The sequence below is a fragment of the Xiphophorus maculatus genome, chromosome 16 (assembly GCF_002775205.1).
Source record: "Xiphophorus maculatus strain JP 163 A chromosome 16, X_maculatus-5.0-male, whole genome shotgun sequence".
Classification (NCBI taxonomy): domain Eukaryota; kingdom Metazoa; phylum Chordata; class Actinopteri; order Cyprinodontiformes; family Poeciliidae; genus Xiphophorus; species Xiphophorus maculatus.
This window is the reverse complement of record NC_036458.1, coordinates 1,760,153-1,787,277: the sequence shown is the minus strand read 5'-3', so window position 1 is coordinate 1,787,277 and position 27,125 is coordinate 1,760,153. Positions and strand designations below refer to the sequence as shown.

At 37.8% G+C, this 27,125-nt stretch overlaps 2 protein-coding genes, 1 long non-coding RNA gene and 1 other non-coding gene across 4 annotated transcripts; 2 read left to right on the top strand and 2 right to left on the bottom strand.

Annotated features, from left to right (window-relative positions):
• Window positions 1–215: 215 nt before the first annotated feature.
• On the bottom strand, window positions 216–2,994 carry LOC102233634 (pentraxin fusion protein-like). The gene is made up of 4 exons (XM_023349712.1): window positions 2,892–2,994; window positions 2,757–2,823; window positions 2,444–2,651; window positions 216–695 (listed from the first exon to the last, which is right to left on the bottom strand). Exons 2-4 carry the CDS (start codon window positions 2,806–2,808, stop codon window positions 287–289), a joined length of 669 nt encoding a protein of 222 aa, XP_023205480.1. The 5' UTR covers window positions 2,809–2,823; window positions 2,892–2,994; the 3' UTR covers window positions 216–286.
• Window positions 2,995–4,343: 1,349 nt separating this feature from the next.
• On the bottom strand, window positions 4,344–4,415 carry trnat-cgu. Its single transcript has one exon. It is a non-coding gene; the product is annotated as a tRNA-Thr (tRNA).
• A 385-nt stretch (window positions 4,416–4,800) lies between these two features.
• LOC111611740 lies at window positions 4,801–8,121 on the top strand. Its single transcript, XR_002754196.1, has 2 exons — window positions 4,801–4,933; window positions 6,418–8,121. It is a non-coding gene; the product is annotated as an uncharacterized LOC111611740 (long non-coding RNA).
• Window positions 8,122–10,790: 2,669 nt separating this feature from the next.
• On the top strand, window positions 10,791–26,787 carry LOC102238308 (polycomb protein suz12-B-like). Its single transcript, XM_014470303.2, has 16 exons — window positions 10,791–11,481; window positions 14,029–14,075; window positions 14,169–14,233; window positions 16,481–16,549; window positions 17,380–17,429; window positions 17,523–17,608; window positions 18,526–18,772; window positions 19,427–19,529; window positions 19,647–19,752; window positions 20,856–21,030; window positions 21,122–21,210; window positions 22,631–22,774; window positions 22,873–23,030; window positions 23,107–23,308; window positions 24,797–24,876; window positions 25,303–26,787. The coding sequence occupies exons 1-16, from the start codon at window positions 11,316–11,318 to the stop codon at window positions 25,625–25,627; spliced, it is 2,112 nt and encodes a 703-aa protein (XP_014325789.2). The 5' UTR covers window positions 10,791–11,315; the 3' UTR covers window positions 25,628–26,787.
• The last annotated feature ends 338 nt before the right edge of the window (window positions 26,788–27,125 follow it).

Here is a 27,125-nt window from a genome sequence, read left to right as displayed (position 1 = left end):
TGGGTTCATATAATTTTATTTTACTTTTTATTTTATACATTTAATAATAAATATTATAGTTCACTTAACAACTAAAAGAAATCATTGAAAATTTCAGTTCTCTTTAAGTTGTATTTGTTGCATATTGTTTGGTAAAAAATTATATATACTTTGTACACACGTTTTAAAATATTGTATTCTATCAATTTGTGCACAAATGATGATCACAACAAAAATATTGCAGGATACATTTTATTTGCCCAAAGAAAGAAAACTGAATATTTTCTCCATCCTGAAATAATCAAAATCAGATCAGATCAACATACATGACCTCCACCTCTCCAAACGGTATAAGCTCCACAGTTTCCCAGTCAAACACATTTCCTTTTTCCACCCTTCTCCCATTAAACAGACTTTGGATGGCAGGGTCTGACAGGACGGAGTCCCACACGGTCACATCAGAAATCTCTCCCACAAAACTCTGCTTTGCATCAAATTCGCCCAGAAAACTGTCAGGATCCTGGCCGAGGATGACTCTGCCTCCGGGGCGGATGGTGTGACCCTTCCGGTAGATTTTGGTCTGACTCTTCCTGCCGTTCATGAAGACAGCCGCAGCGCCTGAGCTGGAGTCCCAGGTGAAGCACAGGTGAGTCTGCAGGTAGCCGAGGTCCGGGACTTGGAACAGAACTCCATCCCCACTCAGGTAGAAGGACAATCTAAACAGAAAGTTGTGTGGTTTTTAATTTTAGCTAAGATAAAGCTAAAGCGTGTAACGTTTATGAAACATGTTTTTTTTTTAACATATTTGCTGAAACGTATGTAGATCAAACAGCCAATCAGATCCCGGAGGCGGGATTTATAAATGTGGAGCTGCTAGCCTGTGAAGTTCAAGCTAGTTAGCTTAGCCTCCGATGACGGTTTTCCTGTTTATCCACCATTAGCACCTTTACAGCAAATACAGGTTGAGTGACACAGCTAAGGTTCATAAATTACATATTTAGCTTTCAAATTAAGTATTTAGTTAGGACGCTAAATATTTAGTTTAGAAATTAGATAGGTGTGAAACTAAATATTTAGTTAGCAAAATAAATATTCAGCTTCCTAACTATATTTAATTTGTACGGAGCCCTCTAGGGGACATGGGGAATTTTTTTTCTTTTGCGTTACCTCGCAATACTTTTGCGTTACCTCGCAAAACTGTTCTGGTCAGTTATGCAGCATAATTGAACACTGCAAGCCTTTCTTACGGTGGGCGCCGTACTTTATGCTTTAATATAAGGTTATGTGAGGTTTTTCCATGAATGTTAGTATCTTTTTGTGAAATATCTGAAGTTTTATATCTTTCTTTAGGATAGAAAGGCACCACAAACCTACGATATAAACAGAAACCTTCCGTAAGTAGGAAAGAAATAAAAATGGTTTAAAGAGCTGCTTTCAGTGCCGCTCCATCTTAGCCTTAACAGACATAAACATGCAGTTAAAAAAATCGATTTTCAATAAGTGTTTTGCACCAAATAGTTTTTACTGTTAACAAGTTTTTATTTATTATGTCTGTTAAGGCGAAGATGGAGCGGCACTGAAAGCAGCTCTTTAAACCATTCAGACTACGAACACAACAGAGACACAATCAAAACTGTCAGATGATTTATTACTCGCGATAATAACTCAGAAATAGTCCAAATTAGGATGTATTTTTATGTCTTTCCTACTTACGGAAGGTTTATGTTTATATCGTAGGTTTGTGGTGCCTTTCTATCCTAAAGAAAGATATAAAACTTCAGATATTTCACAAAAAGATACTAACATTCATGGAAAAACCTCACATAACCTTATATTAAAGCATAAAGTACGGCGCCCACCGTAGGAAAGGCTTGCAGTGTTCAATTATGCTGCATAACTGATCAGTACAGTATTGCGAGGTAACGCAAAAGTATTGCGAGGGAACGCAAAAGAAAAAAAATTCCCCATGTCCCCTAGAGGGCTCCGTAAATTTGGAACCAATCATTTAGTTTGAAAATTAAATATTTAGTTTTCAAATAAAAATATTCAGTTAAGAAGCTAAATATTTAGTTAGCTTACAAACTAGCATTTTGTATACAAACTAAAACTAAAGTACCAAACTAAATGTTTAAATCTGGGCAAAATATTTAGTTTTCAAGCTAACTAGTTGTTTCCAATTCAAATATTTAGTTTGATAACTAGTTAGTTCCAAAGTAATAATTTATTTCCCAAACTAAATATTTATCTTTCTGACTAAATATTTAATTTGAAAGCTAAATATTTAGTTTGCAAACTCATGCATTAAATACTTAGTTTTGAACTTTGATGTTTATAAATGTATGTAAAAAATAATGTGAAAATATCACTTTGAAAAATGAACTCTTGAATTTATGCCATTCATTGAATAAATGAATGTATTTATTATGTTTATTTTGCCAAATAAACACAAAATTGAGGGTTTCACCTTCCATCCAGCTCCCGCCACACATTCAGCTCATCAAAGTCGTTGGTCCGATACGCAAACAGGAGGATTTCTCTCTCGCCGCTGAGCTCGGTAGCCACACGCATGCACAGCGTGAACGCTGTCAGCTTGAGCGGCTTTGTAGCGATCATCTCTACGTAGCTGGTACTGGTTTCACTGGGGAAGACCAGGCTTCGAATGGCCTCACTCCCTGAGAGAGAAAGAAAAGTTCAAACAGAAATCCATCCATCCATCCATTCAGTTTTTAGTTTTTATTTTTGAGGAAAAAAAATATCGATGGAGATGTTAAACTTACCACTGAATGCAGCAGAGATAGAAAAAAGAACGAGAACAAATGACAGCCTCATTTTCAGAGAGTAAACCTGTGAAAGAAATAATTCTCAGTGACCTGATGGAGTAAATATGTCCTACATTCAGACTAAAACCTTACCTGCAGTTGAATGAAGACAAAGACAGACTGCTGAAATTCTTGTGAAAACGAAATGCTTTATATTTTCACTTCATCCCTACATCCTACCTATTTCATCACAGATAGTTCAAATTCCAGGTCCAGAGAAAATATTTGTTTTGAAACCACCTACACAACCTTTGACCCCTTTGACTGTACCCTCCTGGTGGATCACAAAACCATGAACACCTATTGGTAAAACCCTTTAACAAACTGTTATAATATTAATAAATAGTGTCTCTGTATTCAATAATAAGTGACAGATATTAGGCTCAGACTGTGGCAGTGGCAGCTATTGCAGCACTTCTGGTGACGGGCAGCACCTGGCACCTTATGGCCACGATTTGATCTGGGCCCTGTTGCATAAGTCAGTCTTATGCAACAGGGCCCAGATCAAATCGTGTATATATATATATATATATATATATATACACGATTTGATCTGGGCCCTGTTGCATAAGTCAGTCTTATGCAACAGGGCCCAGATCAAATCGTGTGTATATATATATATATATATATATATATATATATATATATATATATATATATATATGAAAGATACTTTGAAACTGAAAAAAAAAGTAAAAACCAAAAAAGATGTGGAAAAACTACTTTTGAGATTTAAGTTCTTTTTTCCGTTTCAAACTTTTATTTCATTTTCAAAATAATTATTCAGTTTCAAATCTTGTTTTTCATTTTGTATTTTTTGAAAAGTAGTTTTGAATATTTTTTCAGATTCACCTCTTCTTTTCAGTTTTGTAACATTTTTTGGTTTCAAAACTTTATTTTCAGTTTCAAACTGTTTTAAAATCATTTTTCAGTTGCTTTTTTTTGTCAGTTTCAAACCTGGAATTTGAACTTTCTACAATAGAGCAGGGATGAAAATTCAGTTAAAGTTTAATTTAACTGAAATATGGGTTTAAAGAAATGGCTGAACCGAATTGGCATATTTTGATTTCGGCTCCAGACTGGTTTCTAAGTTTTTTCAATTTTTGAATAATTTTGAACAACTTGACTTTAATGTCTGAAATGGCTGCCATTTTTATAAAACTTTGCGCAGGTTTCAGGCCATTCAGACAGTTCTGTTCAGTTATGTCTGTAGTTAATCTGCTTTAGACTTAGAGACTAATGGAGTGACAAACTGGCCACTTTTCCTTTTCTACTACATTATTTTCTCTTTTGTTATTAACTTTTTGTTTTTCATTTGCATAAATGACTCGTATCTCAGTTCTTCTGTTTTTAAGTATCTCCTCTGTATTCTCAAATCATCAGTCAGTTCCTGTTAAAAAAAACCTTTTCCTCTGTATTGTCATTTTGTGCTCGTCTAGGGAAAAAATAGGTTCAAAACTTATATAAATGAGAAGATAAAGTAACAAATACGGTTAATTTGTAGGTAAAAAAAAAAACCCATCCTGGTTATCAGCCGGATTAGCTAGGCACGGACGGGGTTCGAACCCGCGATCTTCGGTTTACGAGACCGACGCCTTACCACTTGGCCACCGCGCCTACCCAGAATTCTCGGACGTTACGATCTCATTTAATGGCATAAAGTGCCAAAGCAATTGTTCCCTTCCAGATTCTTCGGTATTATTCCTTGAAGATTTACACCTAGACAGCTGCACATGCAGTTAGTCCACAATCAAAGCCGCAGACCGACTCATGATGCGCACCGACCGGTTTAACTCTCTTTAAAGTAATAAAATCAAAACCATCCTCTTCTAAATTCCATAATCAGTGCCGAATTTTTCCACAAATGCCATTACTAACTTTGAGATATTTTAGATGTCAATTTATGGATTTTATTCTGGACTACAAGGTGAAATCCTTAAAATGTAAACTTTTGCAATAGACATCTTGTAGGGAAGGGGAATGTTGACAGTGGAGCACACCCGGAAGTTGATAGTTCACAACAGATTGGATTTCAACATTTCTGCTGCTGTAATCTGAGAATGTAATGGTCGGGGAAGCACGTTTGGGTGGATGGATATTTATGGTCTTCATGATATTTATGACCTACCCGTGCTGTAAGTAATAAAGCTTAAACGTTTGTTTTAGGTAGCAGAGGCGTTTGCTAGCAAGCATGTGGCTAATTAGCACAGGTACAATGCAGCTCCAGAAATGACAACATCGTGAAAAAGTTCAATATTTTTTAATTATTTCTGAAAGAAACACAGATTTATTATACACAAAGTGAAATCTTTAAACCTTACTTTCTTAACAATACAAAGTAAGTAAACTCTAAATCCAGTCTCAGAAATTTAGAATACTACATATAATCAAGGTAGAAATTACGTTTTAAACAGAAATGTGACGAGTATGTTCATTTATATGAGTATGTTCATTTCTATGCATGATTTCTAATAACATACTCATAGAGCATGCCCCAACCAATGCATGGTTGTCCTTCTGCGTTTATTTCTCTTTGGAGGAGAGAGATCAGAATATGGTTCTTCTAAGGTGTAATTTCTTGGTTTTCTGGTTTAAAACATTTCACGCGAAAATTCCACAGATTCCCACATGTTTTGCTTAAATATATAATTCACAATTGTGTGTGTGTTGCAAAATTTCCGCAACAATTGTCGAAAACTGGGTTAAAATGATGCTAACTCCCATCTGCAGATGGCAGTACTTCTTACTTCTACTCGTCCCTCAGCCTGATTTAATGTAGTCTGCGGTCGATGTGGCGAGTCATAAAGGGTCACATTTATTGTCATGCAGTTTCTGTGTTTGAAAAGTCAGAAATTAGCTTGAAAAAAAATATCTGAAATTTCGAGTTTAATGTATGAAATTTATTCTTTTTTTTCTTCTTGAAAAAACAAGGACATTTCTGAGCTCCAAAAGTCGAAAGATTGCTAAAAAAAAAAAAAAAAATCTCAGAAAATGTTAGATTAATCTCAGACGTTTTCTGAAATAAAAAACAAGAAAATCTTATAAGCTCCAAAAGTTGAAGATAAATCTGAAATTTTGAGATTAAAATAAAAAATTTCCAGAAAAAGTTTCAAAAGTCTAAACTTTTACTTTTGGACATTTTCTACGTTTCTAAACAAATTCCAGTTTTTTTTTAAAGTAAATGGTTGACTTTGGGGGTTCAGAAATTACAACGTTGTTTTCTAGAATATTTTTGAGATTAGTCTAAAAATGTATGGGTTTTCTAGAAAATTGTCGACTTTTTAAACTCAGAAATTTCAATGTTGTTTATCTAGAATATTTTTTACTTTGATCTAAAAATTTCTGAGTTGTGTGGTGGAAATTTACTCCTCTTTTTGTTTCTATCTGCAATTGCCTAATATGACGTCTTATTTGAACTCAAATATTGCAAAATTTCCCGTAAATATTTCTAAAGTAGTCCCAGAAAATCTGTGATTTTTGATTGCAAAAAATTCCAAAATCAGTCATGGATTCCTGGAGGAACTGATCAGTGTGAACTGAATTTTAAGACGTACTCATGGAATATATGTTTTATCAGCTTTTTCGCGTAGCTCCAGCTGAATCGTTGCGTTCCTTCCAGGCTTTGACGGAGCCACTGCGGCCTGCGGCTGAGCCTCGCCCACCATGCCGCTGGTGGTGGACGCCGTGTGGGCGCTGTGGAGCATCACCGCCGGCATCTACGACTACTTCCACACCAGCGCCATGGAGGAGCGGATCCACACGCTGGAGCACGTCCTCTCCATCCACCAGTTTGTGATTGCAGGCCTGTCGGCGGGCCTTGTCCTGCTCATGGCCTATATACTACTGAGAAAACACTAAACACCTCCTGCATGACGGTCAGACTGTTCCTGCTGGAAGTTTGACTGATGGTCCAGTCCACTGAGTCTCGGTGTTTTAATTTTTAATCTCGGTCTGTCTGCTGCTCTACAACAAAGAAACCATGACTGGTTCTTGAAGGAAGCGTGGCACTTTATCCGTTTGACAAGCTTGAAAATCCTTGAAATGTTAATTTATTAATTCATTCATGTTTTAAAACTCAGCTAACATATTTATTTCAAACAAAAGAATCATAGCCACCTCTTGATCAGCCGCATGCTGTCAGGGGAGAACTCTCCTGTAATCCTGAAAAGTAAAATAGATGCTAATAATGATGAGAGAAAATAAAAATATCTTGTATTAATTTGTTTTTTTATTTGTAATATCAAGAACAGCAATTTTTTAATAGTAAAAATCGCAGAATTTACACATTGCCTGTTGAAATACATGAAAGAAGTTAGGCAGTGTAGTGCCGTGCCTTACCTCTGGGGGCGCTGTGTTGCACACAGCAGTTGGCGCATGCCCATTACTGTTCTCTTAGCATCGCTAATATATTTATTAAATAACACATGTTCTATATATGTTGACGTTCCTCAGTTTGTATAATATGTTTAATAAATGTGAGTGGCATATTTAGTCTTTCTAATCGGCTGTAAATGCGCAGTAAAAGTGCGCAGGGTGAAACAGGAAGTACCGTTTCTCACCAATAGGAGGCAGTGTTGAGCAACAGGTTTTCTTCTGCTCATTGAAAAGATTGAAAACGGTCAGAAAACTAAAAATACAGTCAGAATAAAACCTTTTAAGGCTGTCAGAAAAATACAAAGGTAAGATCATACAAAAATTTCAATTTTAATCAGAAAAGGAAGAAGTTAGCCAAAGAAAACATTCAAAATTAAAAAAATAAATGTGACCTTATATTAATTAGTTTGTTTTCTTGCTATTGTTGAATAGTATTGAATTGATTAAAACACAATTAAAAACTTTATTAAAGGTCAAATCTGAAAAATAAGCTTCTATTTTGGATTTGTACAAAATGAGTTGGTGTCTCACCAGTTATGATCCTCACCGCACGTCACTGTCAGAAATGGCTTTTATTTCAGTTCCTCCATCTCAGGCACTGGATCCAGTTAACCCAGAACTGATATCGTGTTTATTATTCTTAATGATTACCTATAAACTCTGAACCAAAATGCTCTGACAAACGTAATCTTGCTTTTTTGTGTCTATTTATTTTTTGTGTGTTTAGAGGTTTCTAAGGTTTTATACACGTGTTCTGCAGTTTCCCATTGCTTGCCCTGTTTGTGCCATGTGTTTAAAACATGTCTTATTTAATTAAATTAGGTTTTATCTGCTGTAACAGGTCAGTCCCCATGTTTACTATCACTGTTCACTCCAACATGTTTGAGTGAAAACAACTGTAGTCATGATATCAAAGGAAATGTGACTAATAAATGTCATTTTAATTCAGCCTCTGACGTTTTTGATTACTATTTATTTTTAGTGTAATTATTTGATAAAATATTTGTTGTTTTTGTGCTTATTGCACTTTTTGTATTACAAAAGGATTTATGTATGAGCCTATTTTTATATAATTTTCTAAAAATTAGTCAACTTTTTATACCACAAACCCAAAATGTTATTGTTTTTACGTTTTTAGGGTTTAAAATAATAATTTTAAAAACTAAAGTTTTTCAGAAATGATAATAGATGCATTTTCTATGGATCTAAATATCACTAGCATTTTTAGTGTTATTCATGTAAAATCAAGTTATTGTATGAAAAGATCCAGCTAAAACAAGCATTTATTATTATATTTATATTTAAAACACCCGATTATTGTTAGATATTTAAGGCAGAGCTATTAAGAGCCACCTAACCTCTCTGCAGACTCCACACATGCTGGACACAAACTGTTTTGTTTTACCTTCAGGTTGGCGCTACAGAGATCAGATATTTTTGCACTGATTAATCTTTGTTTTTCTTTGGTAAAAGCACTGTATATATACAGATTTAATAAATGTATTACATTTGTTTATTTTTTAGTGATTGCATCATGAAGTATGGATGCTTCTTGATGTTTTCCATCGACAAGGCAAACTGACCTGAAACTTGTTTGCTTCTCTTACATTTTTAAACCTTTCTACTCTGAACTCAGCACTGAAAAATATAAAATTAAGTGAAAAGAAAAAAGAGCATCACACCATCAACATCTATATGAACAAAAGGGAAGTAAACACTTCCTGAAACAGATAGAAATACTGCTGCCAACATGAGGCTAAACCACTGACCCAAAAACATACCGAGGACAGAAATAGCTTTTGACTTCACTAGCTGAATGTACCCACTGATCCTATGTTCGCAGTGAATTAATCTCCAGCTGTGACCAATGACGGCTCTATCAGGGTTGGGTTTGACCCAGACTGCAGTCTAAAGCTGATTTATTTACATTTTATGCTATTTTTTTGTTTTATTAGAACCTTTTCCGGTGTTAGTTTTGAAACAGTGAAGCTTTAGTTCACATTTTATTTTAGGTTGTTATGTTATTAAACTGAGCAAAGATGTAGATGCACGCAGATTAACTTGATGTAAATATATATTATAAACAGATATTTCTCTAAAAATACAAATATTTTTAGAGAAATATAGAGGTTATCAAGAAGGATAATAGAATAGAATAGAATAGAATAGAATTACTTTATTCATCCCAGCAGGGAAATTATTTCGCAGTTACACCTGCATAGAGACAAGACACACAACAACCACCACTGAGTAGCAATGTAGACAAGATAAAATAAGAATAAAATATAACATGCTGTCAATATAAAAAGCAGCTTAGAGCAGTCCTTGCAAAGATTCAAAAAATGCAGAAACAGTATGTATATGTAAATATATGTACAGCAAGTGTGCCACAGTGCAGTTGTGCGAAATTGGACTGATTAGTGCAGAACAATGATTTAGCTTTTACTGTACAGTGAGATGGCATGTGGCAGGAAGGATTTCCTGTATCTGTCCCTACGACAGCGGAGCTGGAGCAGCCTATGTGAGAAGGTGCTCCGCTGTCTGTCTGCAGGTATTTAATAATAAAGGCTTATTAACTTATAGATGATTCTAATTGTTTTTCAGAATACCATAAAGATGTCCGGTTATAAAACTAAAACAAACAAACAAAAAAACATGTTTTTGCAACACTTTTATAGTCTTTCAATCTCCATTTTGGCAATAACGTCTGTTAATTTTATTACCAAGAAGTCTGCGCTGCATTTCAAATGATTTCCAATTATTCTTGTGTTCAGAAAACATATAAATCTGACTGAAATAATTTTAGGTTACAGTGAACAGTGATTTTAAAACGCTTTTTGGCTCCTCTGAACACAGGAGGCGGCAAACGTGCCTCAACTCTGCGCCGCCTGCTTCTAATATCTGCAGCAACCAATGAGCGCTCAGCATGTCAGTAGCAAGCGCGGTGATTGGGTAAAGAAATTAGAAGGCGGGATCTCTAAACACGAGTCATCCTTCTGCTGCAGTGTACCTCTTTCAAGTCACTGAAGTTAGAGGAAAGAGGGAGAAATGGGACGATTTAAAACTTCAGAATAAAAGCAGATCGTCCATAGCTGTTGATTTAGTAATTTTATGTAAATGTAAAATAAGCCCTGATCAAATATTGAACGTATAGCGTTCAGTATGTGGACATACTTTGCAGTAGGTCGGTATTAATGGTATTACTATCTTTTTTTTTTTAAAAAATCTCGGTTTCTATTGTTGGTGCACCTATTTCTACCACACTTTTCAATATGCTTAATTGTTGTGGTGTGAAATTCAAATTTTATTAAAAACTAATTTTCAGTTTTGTTGTCATGATTTTAAGGCTGCCCTTAATGATTTAAAGAAGAAATTGTTTGTAAATGTTTAGAGTTATTTGTTTTAGTCATGATGGTGTTAGTGTTTTTATTTTGTTATGAATGTTATGTAAGCTCTGTGTACTTATACCAGATTCTTAATTTCAGTGAATTTATCTGGTGAAATAATTTGTTAAGATGAACTTGTCTTTTTTAAAATCAACCGTCGTAAAGTGAATTTAATTTTAACTATGCTTTTATTGTGAAAATGCTGACCGGACATGATTGGGGATACGTCGGTAAGCTTCCTCCTATTTTACATCCAACTTGCTAACAGACACTCGGCGACAACAATGTTCATTTGCAGTTAATCATTTGCCTTAAATGGATTATGGTGCTGCCGTTGTAACGGTTTCCCCGTTTCTTCGTGTCGCCGTGGGGTTATTTTACCGACATTCTCCGTGGAAACTGGGGCGATGCTAACCGGTTAGCCCGGGGTTTCCGCCTCAGCTCGCCGGAGGCTGTTCTGTTGTTCCGCGCATTCTTCGACCACCTAACCGCTAAAACAGGTTTAATAACAGTTAAGCGGAACTCGGTCGCCCAGTCAGTCTCAAATCTAACATTCTAGAAATTTAGCTACACGTCTTTAAAATGAGGACTTGAGTTTATCGTTAGCGGTTGTTTTTTTAACCACCATCGCTGCCTCTTTTGTTTTGACAAAGGAAGGAAGAGCAGCTGAATTTCTTCTTTTTTATTTATTTCTTTACCACTACACCCCACTTCAGGTGGGGAGCCAGCTCCATTTCTCCCCCAGCCTCTGACCTCCATGGCTCCGCACAAGCAGAGCTCCTCAGGTGGAGGCCACCACCATGTGGGTTTCGGTTCTGGAGGAAAAACCAACGGGTTGTACCAGCCGCCCTCCGCCGCAGCCAAGAAGCCCAACATGCAACTGATTCAGGCCGACCACGAGTTGTTCCTGCAGGCCTTCGAGAGTGAGTCCCAACTGTCACCGAGCTGCATGTGTGAAGATGCACATCTGAGGGCCTATTTAGCAATACAGGAAGTTTCACTCTGGCCATGCAGTTGTAAAGATGAGGGGAGCAGCTAATGTCAACCCTCTCCCGCAAAATCTTATTAATCGTTAATAAATGACGTAAGTAAGCATCTGTTCCAAATCAAAGGCTATTTCACAGTTTAGTTCATTAAAACTAAACTGAGAAGACACAAAAATGTTTCAGGCTAAATCAAATCCCCTAGACAGGTCAAAAATAAACTAAGAATATTTTAAAATCATAAAATGTTTTGCTTTGTGAAAAGTTTTATTTGCATTAAAACTGAGAGATAAACAGTGTTGTGTTTTTCTGCTTAGGCAACTAGATGGAATCCAAATTGGATCCTGGATAACTGTTTTATCATCAAGATCTGTGAAAATGTTGTTATATTTGTTAAAAACAAAACATTTGGTATTTGAATGAGTTTTTGGGTAATTATACCAATCTACTCTAGATAGGATCCAAACTGAAAAACAGTCACACCCAGACTGGTCAAACCTGAATGAAATTACTGTTTTTGATCTGTGGATCTTTACTTTGTGTATAAAAACACAAAAATTTGTATTTTCACAAGTTGAGACTATTTTTAAGTCTTATACCCAGATAATTATACTTTATACTGTTTGTGAACATTTTAAAAAGCTCACTTTTACTGTCTTGTTTTACACTTGAACCACCTCAGACTTGGAATGTGCTGCATAAAATAATTCGGTGGGTTTCAGACATCAAAACTAAATTTTTAGTTGAAAACTACTTTTTGTCTGATCTTACAACAAATCTATGACCTAAATGTACTGTTAATAATCCTAAAATGTAATGGTTTTCTGAAGGTTGTATAATTTCATGCAGCACCACAAGAACTAACTTGCTGAGTAAAACTGAATGTCTCATTTAACTTTATTGCAGATGCTTTTGTTGCATTTTTATTACATTGAACTTGTTCCACATTCCAGTCTTTGATTTAATAGCTTTTATGTCTCTGATTACCCTTTAACAGGTGGATTAGAAAATCAGCTTCAATTCCCCCTGAGACTTGGAAAAACAGAGAAATTATAGATGATTTTAAAAGATTGCTTAACAAAGTTTTCACTTTTTTAAACAGTGGATTTCAGTCTAAATTCAGTGTTCAAATCTGCACAACATTCAAAACTTTTCTGCAACATAGAAGAATCCAGTTTGACAAGTTTCTGTAGTCAAGTTTTACTTGATCTAAGGTGATTTAAAATGGCAGGAAACTGGAGTTTTAATTATTTTTTAAAAAAAGCAGAATAATCCTTTCTTGGTACTAACATGTTGAGTGTTTCAGATTTGGAGCTTGAGCTCATCCAGTGTAATCCAGATTCCTAGAAAGCATTGATCTGCTGGGTTGCAGCTCGACGGCTTGTTTGGTTTCTGCTGAAATGTGTTTGAATGCGTCGTCAACGGCGCAGCTTCCAGTTTATTTGCGTCATCCATTCGACGATACTGATCTGCTTTATTTGCATTCCTCTACTGATTTGAAGTCTCACTCTTCATCCTTTATTCTAATCTCCATTTGGACGGCCGTCCAAACTACAAGGCAGTTCCTGATCTGGTTGCTTTACATCTACATTACCCAGAAACACCCGGGAAGCTCTCATCTTTGTTTTTGAGGTGTCTGCTTGTAATGAGCCTTAGACATGTTTACATCTGTGTTTAATAATTCAGGAGCATTTTTATTGGATCGATTTAGAATTGATTCATCATCTTTCAGGTTTTATGTCGTCATTGCTTCTGCTTGTGATGGACATGACACTCATGGAGAAGAGATGTTTGATCTCAGTGAATCTTTTCCTGGTTGAATAAAGGTTGATAAATAAAATGGTGTTCAAAATGTGGACACAAATTCAAATGTCTTCATCTTAGCAGAGCTGATCCAGAGTGTCAGCGATCCTTAAAATGTCTCCTAAATTTATGCATTTAAAATTAAGACATTAAAATGTCTTAAATGTATCAAAAACATGGAAGTTGGTCTTAAATATAAACATTGGTCTTAAATTTTGTCTATTAAAGCTTGTATATTTTATATAGTTTAATATTCTGGTGAGACTTGCTGTCAGGCTAAAGTTTGAGTCGCACACGACGTTTTGTGACTCAAGGCGATTGAGGCTAATGCTAGCTAGCAGCTAATAAACTGTTGCTAGCCAGTTTTCTTGCATCAATCGTTAGTAAGTTTTAATTATTGCCAGTCGGTTGGACGAAGTTCATCTTCACTCTTTGCATTATGGATAAAAAAGTTTGTCACTATTATGTAAAATATGCGATTTGCTTTTGTGCATTTCTGTCGTGATGCAGGTCTTGAATTTCATTCATAAAGGTCTTAAAAAGTCTTGTACTTACGTTGATGAAAGCTGCATAAAGTCTGATCATTAAAAGTCGTTTTGAAACTTTTAATGATCACATTAAGTTTCCTACAGACTTTTCCAACCTAAATGACTTATAATGTGTCGCTAACATGTTTGTTTGCAGAGCCGACACAAATCTACAGGTTCCTCCGCACAAGAAACTTGATAGCTGTGAGTTCTGCCTTTTCTTACAAGCTTCATTACCTGGAGTGCTGGAGAAGAGGATTATTAACAACACGTTTTTCTCTGCTTGTTGCCTTTCAGCCGATATTCCTGCACAGGACGCTCACTTATATGTCCCACAGAAACTCCAGGAGTAACACCAGAAGGTAAGATGTTTGCAGATGTTTTTTTTAAAGCAGGTCAACTGTTATCTTGGGTGAAAGTCGACCGACATGGCGGCTGCTGGAGATGGATGGGGGCCGGTAAGATCAGTTAGGAGAAGGAGTGTTTTTCAGTTGGGGCTGCTTTGCATGAAGATCGTGCTGATACACGCGTAGTTTGTGGTTTGCTGCAGTGAAAGGCTGTGAGGTTACAGGTGGTGCAGTGCTGGGATGTCGGGTTGCAGAGCTTCTGGGTGAAAAGTGAGCTCAGTTGGTGTAAAACATGTGGCTTGGTGAAGTTTTTTTCTTTTGGTGACGTTAGAGGGCGAAGTGTTGGTGAGCAGAAGATGTTAAAATATTCAGCTAGATATCGCTTCCCAGCACAAATATTGTTCTTTTACTCACTGAAAACTACTGGAGTTCATTCACTTAAAAAAAAAACTTTCCTGAGCCAGCACTGAGATGGATTAAATTTTTATTCTGGTCATACTTTTTTTATTGTTCCGGTCTCTCACCTAACAGTGCTTTTAATCATCCATTACAGTCAGCTTTTAAAGTTTTACAGACATATCTTTATCATCTTAAGCTTGTTTTAAATGCATATAAATTGGAGGTTATTATGTTTTCCAACTGGAGATTTGAAAGTTAGGATCTTCCTGTCATTACTACAAATGACGATCTGAAAAGTGTAACAGTTTAAATATTTAGGATTTTTAATCGATTCTTTGTTTTTCACTTCCTGTTTTCAACAGCTGGTGAAGAAGCTTAGATTAAATTTGGGATTTTATTTCAGGATCAGATCTTGTTTATCTCTTGAGGCTAGCAAGAGTTGATGTCTGTAGTGGCATTTTATACATGCATGTTTCTCTTAAATGTGTTTGTTTGTTTGAAACTGTTCGTCAGTAAGATTTATAACAGGTTGAAAAGGTTTTACATTTGCTGTGAATGTTCGATAATCTCTGTGTGCCGCTGCCAGTCTCTCCCAGGATTCGATTGTTAGAGATTTTTAATCTCAATCGGATTTTTCTGGTAAAATGAAATGCAACATAAATCTCATAAAAGTCAGTATTACCTGATACCTCCCTTTTAAACATTGCTTAGTTCGGCTGATGCTGATTTATTGTGCATCTCTAATTGAAAACATTTGTTATGTGGGATAATATATCTGCATTGATATCGACTGATATTAGTAATTTTCTAACATATTTTCATTCCGTTGAGTAAACGTTACCATATTGGAGGATAAGTTTGATGGACCAGTGTTTGGGTTGGTGTCCAGCCGTTTCTGTTGCACGGCGCTGTGCTGAGTCTCTGCAGCTGTTTCCAGTTACTCTGGCTTCTTACTGCTCAGGTTAAAGTTTTATGTGAGACCACTGGAGTCTACACCAACGGCTGCAAACCGATAATAAATCAAACATGGAGATTATTTGAGCCAGACGCTCCGCTGATTTTAAAGCAGCAGATTGAAGGAAACATTTTAGGATCAGACATCAGAACTAAAAAATGAGTCATAACTTTACAGGATTTTAACACATTACATGTTCAGCACCATAACGTCGGTATTTACGCAGAAAAGGCTGTAAAAAAAGTTGAGTCAATATAGAATGAACTAAACAAGCAGGAAGCACAGCTCAATGTTTTATTGACCTTGACCTTTTTTTAAATGTTGCGTCAGACATTTTTGAAGTTTTAAAGGTGAAAATCTTCCTTTGAAAACAGAAAGCTGGTTTTATTTTATTAAAAATACAGAAATACAACAGATTAGAATTGAATAAATCAAATATATTTATTAACAGAGGCGTCATTTCTCAATAATTTTCAACAGGTTATTGTGATAACTTATTAAACATGTAAAAATTATGCTTCCTCCTCTTTTATTAAGCTCCAGCTTTGAAGCCAGAACTGAGACGAAATGATTTGCAGAAAATATGTAAATAACTGTAAATGCATCATAATGGGAACCAGCTGCACCAGTTAATTAGTAAACATCTGAAAAAAAGTCAGTGGGAAAAGACTTAAATTGTTAATATAACAGTCATTTGTCAAATTGCTCAAACTTTGTATATATTTAATGTTTTATGTTGTTGTTTATCCGTCTTCCCCATTATGACGTGTAAAAAAAGGTCTTGATCCCAATGGATTAAGTAAATGTTTATGATGCTGTTTTGCTCTTTGAGAAAAGAAAATCTATGTTCAGGGTGTTAAATTTATTGGTGAACTAAATTTAAGTGAATACCTTCTTCTGTTTTACAGGAAAACCTCCAAGGTAGACAATCTGTTGTTCAAAGTGGAAAAGATGAGAGGAGAGCAGGAGACCCTCAGGTAAATGCTGCTAATTTCACAGAAACCTCCAGATAACAGAGAGAACATACGGAGCTAAATTGGTCTCAAAAGGATTCACAAAGCATACAACAAGATTTGTAATTCTGCACCATAATTTAGAAATGTGTAAAACAGAATGAATTAAAACGTACATCTACATTCACATGTGTGTAAAGAGTTTCTCAAATTTGCACGAATTAGTTTGAATGCTCTTCTGACTTTTAAGACTTTCTTACAGAAAGAGATTCACAAAGAAGATGATGCGTTCAAGGCTAGTTAAAAGCTGGGATTTCTGAGATTTAGAATTATAATGCTGCGTTCACAGCAGAAGAAAAGCTATTATATTGGAGTATTAACCAGATTTATTGGAAATACAGACAAAACCATTCTTCTAAAGACATGCACTTCCAATACAATTACTGGATTCTAAGCTGCACTGCTGAAATATACAAAGTTAAATGGAAAGGTTCTTCTTTTTCTGGAAAAATAAATTCCCTATAAACTAACGATAGCAGCACCTTGTGGCAGCAGTTTAGCCTCCATCAGGGGACGGTGTGCACACACAGCAAGTTAATGTGCATTTAGAAAAGTAAAACATTAACAGAATTCACCAAAGGAACAAAAGGAGAAAAATCTCCTAATTCCACAGCTGCCATTTTTAATGCGTTATTCATTTCTACTTGTGCAGTTTGAAACTGTAAATGTATGCTGGATTGTGTAACATATTTGTAAATTATGTTCACTTACAAATCTTGTACGCTTTGTGAATATTTTTGAGACTAATTTAGCTCCATAAGAACTCGTCTTATTCCACTTTTCTCTTCTTGCAGTTTGGCCTCCAATCTGCAGCTCACCTTTACTGGTTTCTTCCATACAGCTGGTGAGTTTTTTTCGCTCTGCTGTCTTTCATTGGCTGATTTTTTGCTCTGACTTCCTGTTTACTTCACTGTTTTGTTTGCTTGTTTTTGTTCAGGTAAATCGTCTCAGGACAGCGAGAATGAACAGAGCTCGGTTTCTCTGGAGGTCCTGCTGGTCAAAGTCTGCCACAAGAAGAGGAAGGTGTGTGTTGAGGAGCAGGACGATCATTGATTACATATTACTGGATTAGACAGCTACTATTGGCCGGTCTAGGTAGCGATGTTCTCCTGCAGGCGCCATTACTATGCACTGAGTCATTTTGACAAACCAGACCGTTCCAGCAGGAATCTCACATAAAATAGTCGCATCACCTTTTTTTCTTATCCGATTTCTGTAAAACATGGCTTAAGTTAAAGGTGAGAAAAGCATAAAATATGTGTGGAAATTAATCTATAAACTGTTTTTGGTTCTGTCAAGGTGCAAGAAAGGACTAAACAAATTTCTATTTTATATTGGTAATTTTAAAAAAAACAACAACAGGCGAACAACTTAAAACCAATCCTATCCTGATTTCTTGTTGCCTTCTGTGTCTGCGTTATTCTGTGCAGACCTGTTGCCATGGCAACCGACTGACAACAGCTCCGCTAGCCGACAGAACAGAGTTTACGTCCAAGTGTATCAGGAACATCAACACCGTTTAAAGTTTTCAGGCTTGACGTTTATTTTGTGATTATTAATGAGTCGCGTGAACATTAGTGGTGTTTGATTTGCTCATTTCAACACCTCGTCTACTGATGGTCTGTCAGAGCTGGTTATATTTTAATGTTAACTGAACTGAGAAACACCAAATTCTGCAGCATGTCTACATGTTAAGCTTGTCAAAGTCAAGCTAGCATAGCTCAGCTACTTCCAACTTTATTTAAATTTGATGCCTTTGGTTGTTATCCAGCTGTAATAGTGTTGACAATAGTAAAACATTGCGTCTCTTTTTCAGATTCTTTGTGTGATTTTGTCATTTTCCCGACTCGGTGCGTCGTGAAGTCACATGACGTCCAGTAGTGGATATGAATGGGGTTGGTGCTTCCAGGTGGAGCTGAGGTTTCCTCTCTGCTTTCCAGGATGTCAGCTGTCCGGTGAAGCAGGTCCCAACAGGGAAGAAGCAGGTCCCTCTGAACCCAGAGACCAGTGCTGGAGTCCTGGTCAAACTGGGCTCCCTTCCTAACTTACTGGTTCCCAGCAGCGAGTTTGAACCCAGTAACTCGCACATGGTCAAGTCCTACTCTCTGCTCTTCAGAGTATCGAGGCCCGGATGCTCCAGAGGCCAGATCCACGGCTTGAGCAACGGAGAGAACCACCACAGAGGAGGTAGGCAGAGGGAAAACGAGGTTTTTATACAGTATTGTTGTTTTTTTAATAATCCAGTTTATTGTATGTATTCGACAGTTGCAGCGAGATTATTCTAGATCATTGATCTGCAACAAGTGGCTCTTAGTTGTTTTCATTTTGGCTAAAAATGAAAAAGATGTTACTAGTTTGTGTGAATCTTTGACCCAGTTATTTGCACAATTATTTCAAACTGCTGCTACTGGTAATAATTTGATTTTGCTGTATTAAAAGATGAAATACTTCTATTAACTATTATCTCTGAAACTTGTACCAATTTCATCCCACAGAAAAAAAGATCCATCCTCTTCTTGCTAAATTCTTTCTTTATTTGAAATCCTAAAAATAGAAATAAAGTGGTGGATCTTTAAAAATGACAAATGTCCTATGGTAGATATTTATCAAAAAGTAAAAGTGTAATACTTAAATGAGGTTTATTTGACTGACCTGAGAGTAAAAATGTCTCGAAGCTGTAAAAGTTGCAGACCTCTGTTCTAGATTGATTTGGCTTTTTATTTTGAATTCAGAAATGATTGAGAGAGCATATAAAACCTCTGAGATGTTTTATTATTTTAACATGTTTTTATCTCGCCACCTTTCGAAGTGATGAAGACGTTCGCCTTGTTTCTGGTTGAGATTTTTCAGACGAATCCGTCAACAGGAAGAGGAGGAGCTCGTCTCTCAGGGAGGAGGGAGAAACCACGTTTGTGGCTCAGATGACGGTCTTTGATAAAAACAGGTGAAAACTCGCGCGCAGCTTCCGACTCGCAAAAAGTCTCACCTTCTGAAACAGAAAAAGCCGCGTTGCGGTTTGGTGATGCAGAACCCAGAGGTGAGAGTTGATGCTTGTGTGCAGGCGTCTGCAGCTGCTGGACGGGGAGTACGAGGTCTCCATGCAGGAGATGGAGGAGTGTCCCATCGGCAAGAAGAGAGCGACCTGGGAGACCATCTTGGATGGGAAGGTAGGACATGTGCACAAGTCCCAGAGATTAGCTCCAATACGATGCAATATCATATTAAAACTGTATTTTTCATAGCAACATTTAAAAGAGACTCAGTTGTGGCGTGGAGACTTAGAAAACCGGCACTCTACAGAGGGATTAGAAGCTGTTTTGCTTGAGTCCTTTGTGTCAATTTATTGAACCTGGAAATCAAGACAATCACATTTCTGGCAGCAACCGGACAATGTTTATTCCTCCTGCCAAAAGACTCCAATTTTCACCAACAGTTGTGCAAGTCTCACTTTTTTACACATAATCTGTGCAAGTTTTTACTTGTAAGGTTTTCGCTGCATTAATGTAGCTGTCAGAACTTCAGTTAGTTTTCCCACAACATGCCGTCTGGCCCTGAAAAGTCTCTTAAAGTTAATGCTACATGTGCTGCATGGAAGAGAAGATATAATACTGACTTGGAACCAGACAGCAACTTTATGCTCACAAACAACATCTACAGTCGGCTCAGTGGTCTGGCTGTTGACTCCCTGCTTGAGCTGTACCTCTTTCTTAGCTTTGGGTTTTTGTTTACTGAAATAAATAAAAATGGGAATTGATGGTGGAAAAACTAGAATTAGAACTATATTGTGTGTCTATAAAACTAAAACATGCTGAAATTATAGATATAATATCCTTCAATTTTATGTTTATGAATATATTTATTTATATATATATTAAAATTTTTGAAAATGGTATTTTGTGTTGAGTAATAATTACCCAGTTGATGTAAACATAATCACAATATGTTGACCTTTTTGAATTAACCAAAGTTCAAATTAAAACTACTACTACAAGTAATAAAAACCAAAACGAAACAATATTTAACTAATAAAAACTAGCAAAAAAATTAACTAAAACTAACGGAATTAGACAACAAAAACTAATTTATAGTGAAAATCCTAAAACTTGACTCCAACATGTCCGTTCTCAGATTTTTCAACTGAGGGTTTGATTTCCACCAAAGAAAGAAATTATTTATATTTCATACTTTTTCTGCTTTCTTGCTCTAAAATATTTGGCCTATTTAATTACACAGAAACAGTAAATAGTGTCAACACTCTATTTCTCTCCAGCGTTTGCCTCCGTTTGAGAGTTTCTCTCAGGGTCCAACCCTGCAGTTCACCCTACGTTGGACCACCGACCCGTCCGATTGTTCCACGGCGCCTGTTGCCAAACCTCTGGCCACCCGCAACTCCGATACCAACCAGGACACCCGGCCGAGCACGCAGAGAGCCACGCACGCCCAGGGTGAGGAACCAGACGCTGAGTTTCAGCTCTGATCCGTCCGTGTGACGGTGACCCGGCTGCAGGGTGACGCTGTCTGTCCTCTGACCTCCAGCTGTTAAAGAATCCACGCATGCCGACATGCAGACCAGGAGGGAGCAGATCTCAGCGGAGCCTCGACAGAAGCTACGCATCTTGTATCAGGTGAGAGCGGTTTCCCAAAGTCTTTCAGGGTGAGGACAACTTAACCATTTAACAGCAAACACTCGTGGATCATAAGACGGGTCCACCCCCGGAGATTCAGACCCCCTGGTCTATTTCCTTCCCTTCACCCCCATCTTATGTTCGTTTGTTCGCCTGGCCCCCACCCCAACTCCAGAGACATTTCCCGTATTCTCAGACCCAAAGCTTGTCAGGTTATGAGGAAAGGTGAGAATTTATCTATTAAATTGACTGAAGATGAATGCATAAACTAAAAGCTGGAGTATAGACATTTTTTATAAGCGTATTTGTGAACCTGCCTCTTTATTATTAAATTGAATATAATTTCAGATTTTTGTACAACTTTTTATCAGGTTAACGTAGAAAGTGAGCTACTATTGGTACAGGTTAGTTTTCTAAACTACAGAAAAGTTACTGTTGGAGAAGCTGAAATATGAAAAACTGGACTGGTATTGATATCCGATAGTAACACTGGTGTTATGCCAGATTTACCTATATCTTATCAATTTTTTAATCTGATTACTTGATTAATTGTAAGAATAATCGATAGATTACTCGATTACTAAAATATTCGTTTACAACAGCCCTACTAGATACAGCAAGAAAGTCGCAGAGTTGGCAACAGTAGGTTGCCTATTAACTGCCAAGGTGCAGAGACGACCTGGTGGGTCGCAGTGCCGGTCAAACCTCTCTGGCTGCAGAGCAGAAAGAGGACGGTGGCTGATTTGTAGACTTTTGCCGAGGTAGATAAGATCACATGAAAGTCTCACTGATCTCCCCAAATGAAGGAAATCTGCACCAATAAGTCGGTGCACCCAATTCGTCAAAACACACGGAAATGAAAAAATAAGTCATTTTATAAGTTTAAAATGTTATTAATGTCATTGATGACATTTTAGTTCTATTTGTAATTTAGAAGCAAAAGAAAATAAAAAGAAACTTGAGTTGCTTTCTCTTCTGCACCATTAAATATAAAAATCATTCATCCAGTTGTATTAATCTATTATATTTATTTACTGATTAAATCATTTTAATTTAAATAAACATATTAATAGCTGTTATGTGTTTGCAGAGCATTATAAGCAAGCCAAAGAGCCGTTCTGAAGAATCAAATTGCTCATGAATAACAGTCATTTTATTTTGGGAGTTAAAATGCAGTTAGTCAGCGCGGGGCGCAGCGCTGCTCATCCCACTCAGCACAGCCGTAGCAGCAGACACACCTGGCATGCGATGTATCATTATAGTTTTCCAAAAACAATAAAAGTTCTGCAACTCACACAATCTGAAACATATTCCACAACCTCAGTTTGATAAAGACCGGGTTAGAGGCTCACCTGGATCTACACCTGATGGCGTCTCTTAAACCTTCGTCAAACCCGATCTTCTTCTTCTTCTTCTGTAGTTCCAGTACAACAACAACACGCGGCAGCAGACGGAGGCCAGAGACGACCTGCACTGCCCCTGGTGTACGCTGAACTGCAGAAAGCTGTACAGTCTGCTGAAGCACCTCAAGCTGTCGCACTCACGCTTCATCTTCAACTACGTGGTGAGACCGAATGTCCCAGAGATTAAAACCTGAACTGGATCACCGTAAACCGCCTCGGCCGGCGTTTTCTGAATCCGCTGTTCCTGCGGTTCTTCCAGCCTCATCCCAAAGGAGCGAAGATTGAGGTTTCCATCAACGACTGCTACGACGGCTCGTACGCAGGAAACCCTCAGGACGTCCACCACCAGCCCGGCTTCGCCTTCAGTAGGAACGGCCCCGTCAAGAGGACCGTGGTCACACACGTCCTGGTCTGCAGGTAAGCCCCGCCCCTCACTTCCTGTTCACCTACTTGCTGCCGGGTTCAGCGTTCACCCGCCGTCTCCGTCCCACAGACCCAAACGGACGAAGCCTAGTCTGTCCGAGTTCCTGGAGCCAGAGGACGGCGACCGGGAGCAGCACCAGCAGACGTACGTCAGCGGACACAACCGGCTGTACTTCCACAGCGACAGCTGCCTGCCGATGAGGGCGCAGGAGATGGAGGTGGACAGCGAGGACGAGCGGGACCCCGACTGGCTGCGCGAGAAAACCGCCAAGGTGGGTCGCGCCCTGCAGCTGGTACCGCTCTGCGACTGCTGAACGGGTGAAACCAGCAAAGGCTGTTCAAGAATGACGCAAAGTTTCCCGTCCAGCAGACGTAGAGGGAGACTTTAAAAATAAAAATCAGGGTAAAATTATTACAGAAATAATCTTGTTAAAAGTTAAGCACAACACAAAGCATTCGCCTTTTATAACGGGTAGATAAAAGTTTATCTAGAGACTTTTACTGAAAATCCAACTTTGCTTCACCCAAATCAACTTTTATTTAACTTCATAATAAATAAAAGCTGATTTTATACCAAAGCTCAGGTCTGTGACAAACTTTCTTTTAGGCCAGTTACTGAAACAAACTTTACAATGTGACTGCAATGAACAGTAATAATGTTGTTCTGAGTTACGCTAGCAAAGGCTTTCAGAGACCAAAACACTTTGATTTCTAATGAACATTTAAAACTGGAACCAGAAAACATTTCAAATATCCAAAATAAATAAACAAACAACAAATAAAATGAATTATGAAGTCTCTGTAATCGGCTAAGTGAGAACAAAGCACCAGGCTGAAGACTTCTGTCAGAAAAAACAATCATGAAATTATGACCTTGTTTCAAGTTATTATCAATCGATCAATAAAGTTAATTTGTATAGCATATTTCTACAACAAGGCAGTTCAAAGTGTTTTACGTCATAAAAACACAAAGTTATAAACGCCGTAACGTCAAAATTGAGAAAACTAGAAACAAACATTACATTTCGAGGTAAATCAGCAAAATCACTGATGCAGATCAAATAAGTTGATCAACGTTTCATGAATCAAAATAAACTCTAACCAGGTGTTTCTGTTTCATCAGATTCATTTAAACATTTCTAATTCTCCTGCTGTTAGCCAAGACAATCAGAAAACAAAACGGTGACTTTCTGCTGTGAACAGTTTGGTTTCTGTTGACTGTGTTCTAACGTTTCCAGATTGGCGTGACAAGAATCACGCCAGAACGAGTGAAGAAAGCGTGGACGTTTCTGCTGCTGGTCTGTTAACGTCTGATTAAACCCCCGGATTCCACCGGTTTCTCCCGCGATGTGCCGGAAAACGCAGGGAGACTGTAGACAGACTGCTTCTCTCTGTACATACAGCTGTGAAGAGTCAGAGGGGCAGTGGTTGAAAGAATTTAGAAATGTGAAATCAGGGTGTTCGTTTTAAAGTCCTGCTTCCGGTGGAGTCCCGGGGTTACAGCCGGTTCATATGTGACCCAAAGTGGGTGGTTTATGTATTTTATCCCCAGAAACTGGAGATAAACGTTTATTTTCTTGATTTGGTTCGTCCCAGAGACGTGTCTGACCAATCCGAAGTTGATTTTTTTTCATTTCAACTCTAATCAAATTTACTCAGTCAGAACAAATTTCGATCATTTTTATAGGAATTAAAAGGAAAAGTTCCCCGTATCGGATCTGAACCCACAGGTCGTCTGACTGGTTTGTTCTTCCCTGCAGCAAATCGAGGAGTTCACCGACGTCAACGAGGGCGAGAAGGAGATCATGAAGCTGTGGAACCTTCACGTCATGAAGCGCGGGTGTGTACTCTGTTCTGTTCTGCAGCAGACCCGGTTCTGGCCCACTTTATAAAGGTTGGAAGAAACGTCAGCGCCAGTCGTTTCTACCTAAATCCACTGGTTATAAAATGACAGTTTCCTGCTGGTGTAACTAAGACGACCTGAACCAGCGATCCTCCGTTGTAAATTAGATCATGAAACATTTATGGCAAGAATTTGATTCATTCTATTTAATGATGTTTAATAAGATAATACTGACTGTTATCTGAAAACTTTTTTTTTTTTACTATTTTCTGTTAATTCCACTAGAACGTGACTGTTGGATTAATTGGGAATCCAGTTGGTCTGAATTGCCGATCTAGTTTGATGGTGATTAACTGGACTGATATCCTACATCCAGAACCATCCTTCCAACATAAACGAATTTTCCGTTTATTTCCCTTCCAGTTTTATCGCCGACAACCAGATGAACGAGGCCTGCCTGGTGTTCGCCGAGCACAACGCCGCCGCCATCGTAGAGCACAGCCTGTGCCGCAACTTCCTGCTGCACCTGATCAGCATGCACGACTTCAACCTGATCAGCACGCTGACCATCGACCGGGCCATGGCCAGGCTCCGCCTCCTCCAGAGCCAGAAGACAAAGAGGGACAAAGGCCAGGAGGAGGAAGACGAAGAGGAGGACTGGGAGACGGCCATGGAGTCCCAGCCGGAGCCGGATCCTGATCCCGATCCAGACACGGCCGAGTTTAAGCCCTGCGGCGAGGAGAGCTGAAACGGGCAGCAGTAAGAGGACGAGGAGGAAAACCAAATGTGAAGCAGCAGAATCCTGAAATGGACAATCAAAGGCCTGAATCCGTAAAAACAGGAAGGAAGACCCAAAGCGTCAATGAGACCGGAAGCTCCAGATCTTCAGGATTTTGGTTTTGATGTTTTTAGGGTTTTTTACCTCTGAGATTCAAAGGTGCTACGAGTTTCCTGGGAGGAAAAAACAACAACTTCATCCTGAATCTGTGCTTCTTCAACCAAACTTGAATCTTCCAGCGGCTTATTTACAGACTTCACATGCTTTGATATTTTTGTTTTCAGTCATCAGTTAATTTTTTTCCCAGACGCGTTTAAAACTCGTCACGTTTTCTCTGGGTCTCGGTATTTATCCAGTTTAAAAATCGTGCCAGAGGTTCTGACTCTGCAGATAAAGAAACTGATCCTGGATACGCTGAAACGGCAGATTCCCGGTTTCATCACTGGTGCTAAATGTATTTTATTCCTCAGAAGCGACCTCTCGACTGTCTCACAGCGCCACCTACTGCCAGCACTCAGATTTCCAATTTCTTAGGACCATTTTAGTGACTGAAAGCCTCTGGTTTGTAGTTTGAAGCCGTTAACCTGCAGTTTCCTACCGTCTGTGGCTAAAACAAGGTGCTCTTTCTTTCTCTGGATGTTTGTACATAAAGCTGTAGGTCGAACCAATTAGCTTTTGCTTTTCTTAAAATTAGTTTGGAAACATGGAGCAGAATTTAGTTTCTGGTCCAAAGGAGATTCAGTCACTTCTCATTTCCTGTTTTGCTGCTTCTTCTTCTTTTTGTTTTGTTTTCAGTTCTTTCCTTGCATCCAGAGCCTCCTGGATGAACGCAGTCCAGACTTTAACGCTGCCTTACTTTACCTGCTCCATCCGAACAGAACCGGCTCCCCGTGCAGACGACCCACAGCTGATGAGTCCGTTTGTTTGGTTTTTGACTGGATCTTTTTATTTCTTCACAACACCAGCAGCATTTTGCACAAGATGGGAGGAGCCATGTCTAAAAGTAATAATATTAATATTAATTAAGAAAAGAAAAATAAGACTGGTCTTAAATAATGCTGTAAAGAACCAGCTTGACGATATAAACTGAGTCAAAATGGTTTTCTAATAAAGTAATAATGTGAAGAGCATCGTCTGTTTGGGTTTTAATATCTTTCTGTTTAAATCTCTGCTTTTCTCTTTGAGTTGTAGTTCTTCTACTTTACTTTAGAATTAACAACAGGACGTTGGAAACTTAAATGTTTTCTCCTTTTGATTCTTTTTAATTTTATTTTTTGTAAGGAAACAATTTATTAGTGTGAAGCTTCCAAGAAAATATTGGTACAAGTTAAATAAAGCATTTAAGTTTTTAATTCACTCAACTGTTCAATCCACAAAATGTGTTCTGCCAAACAAACTTTCTCCTTCCACTGAACTTTCTATGAATACTGTGTATGTTTTCTTTCTGTTTACACAATCGAACCTAAAG

Excerpts from the sequence above, each read along its gene's own strand:
- LOC102233634 (XM_023349712.1), bottom strand. The coding sequence starts at position 2,808 with ATGAGGCTGTCATTTGTTCTCGTTCTTTTTTCTATCTCTGCTGCATTC. Across the intron at positions 2,652-2,756 it reads TATCTCTGCTGCATTCAGTG|GGAGTGAGGCCATTCGAAGC; the intron begins GTAAGTTTAACA and ends TTTCTCTCTCAG. Across the intron at positions 696-2,443 it reads TGGCGGGAGCTGGATGGAAG|ATTGTCCTTCTACCTGAGTG; the intron begins GTGAAACCCTCA and ends CTTTCTGTTTAG.
- LOC102238308 (XM_014470303.2), top strand. The coding sequence starts at position 11,316 with ATGGCTCCGCACAAGCAGAGCTCCTCAGGTGGAGGCCACCACCATGTG. Across the intron at positions 21,031-21,121 it reads GAGAGCCACGCACGCCCAGG|CTGTTAAAGAATCCACGCAT; the intron begins GTGAGGAACCAG and ends TCTGACCTCCAG. Across the intron at positions 23,309-24,796 it reads TGCGCGAGAAAACCGCCAAG|CAAATCGAGGAGTTCACCGA; the intron begins GTGGGTCGCGCC and ends TCTTCCCTGCAG.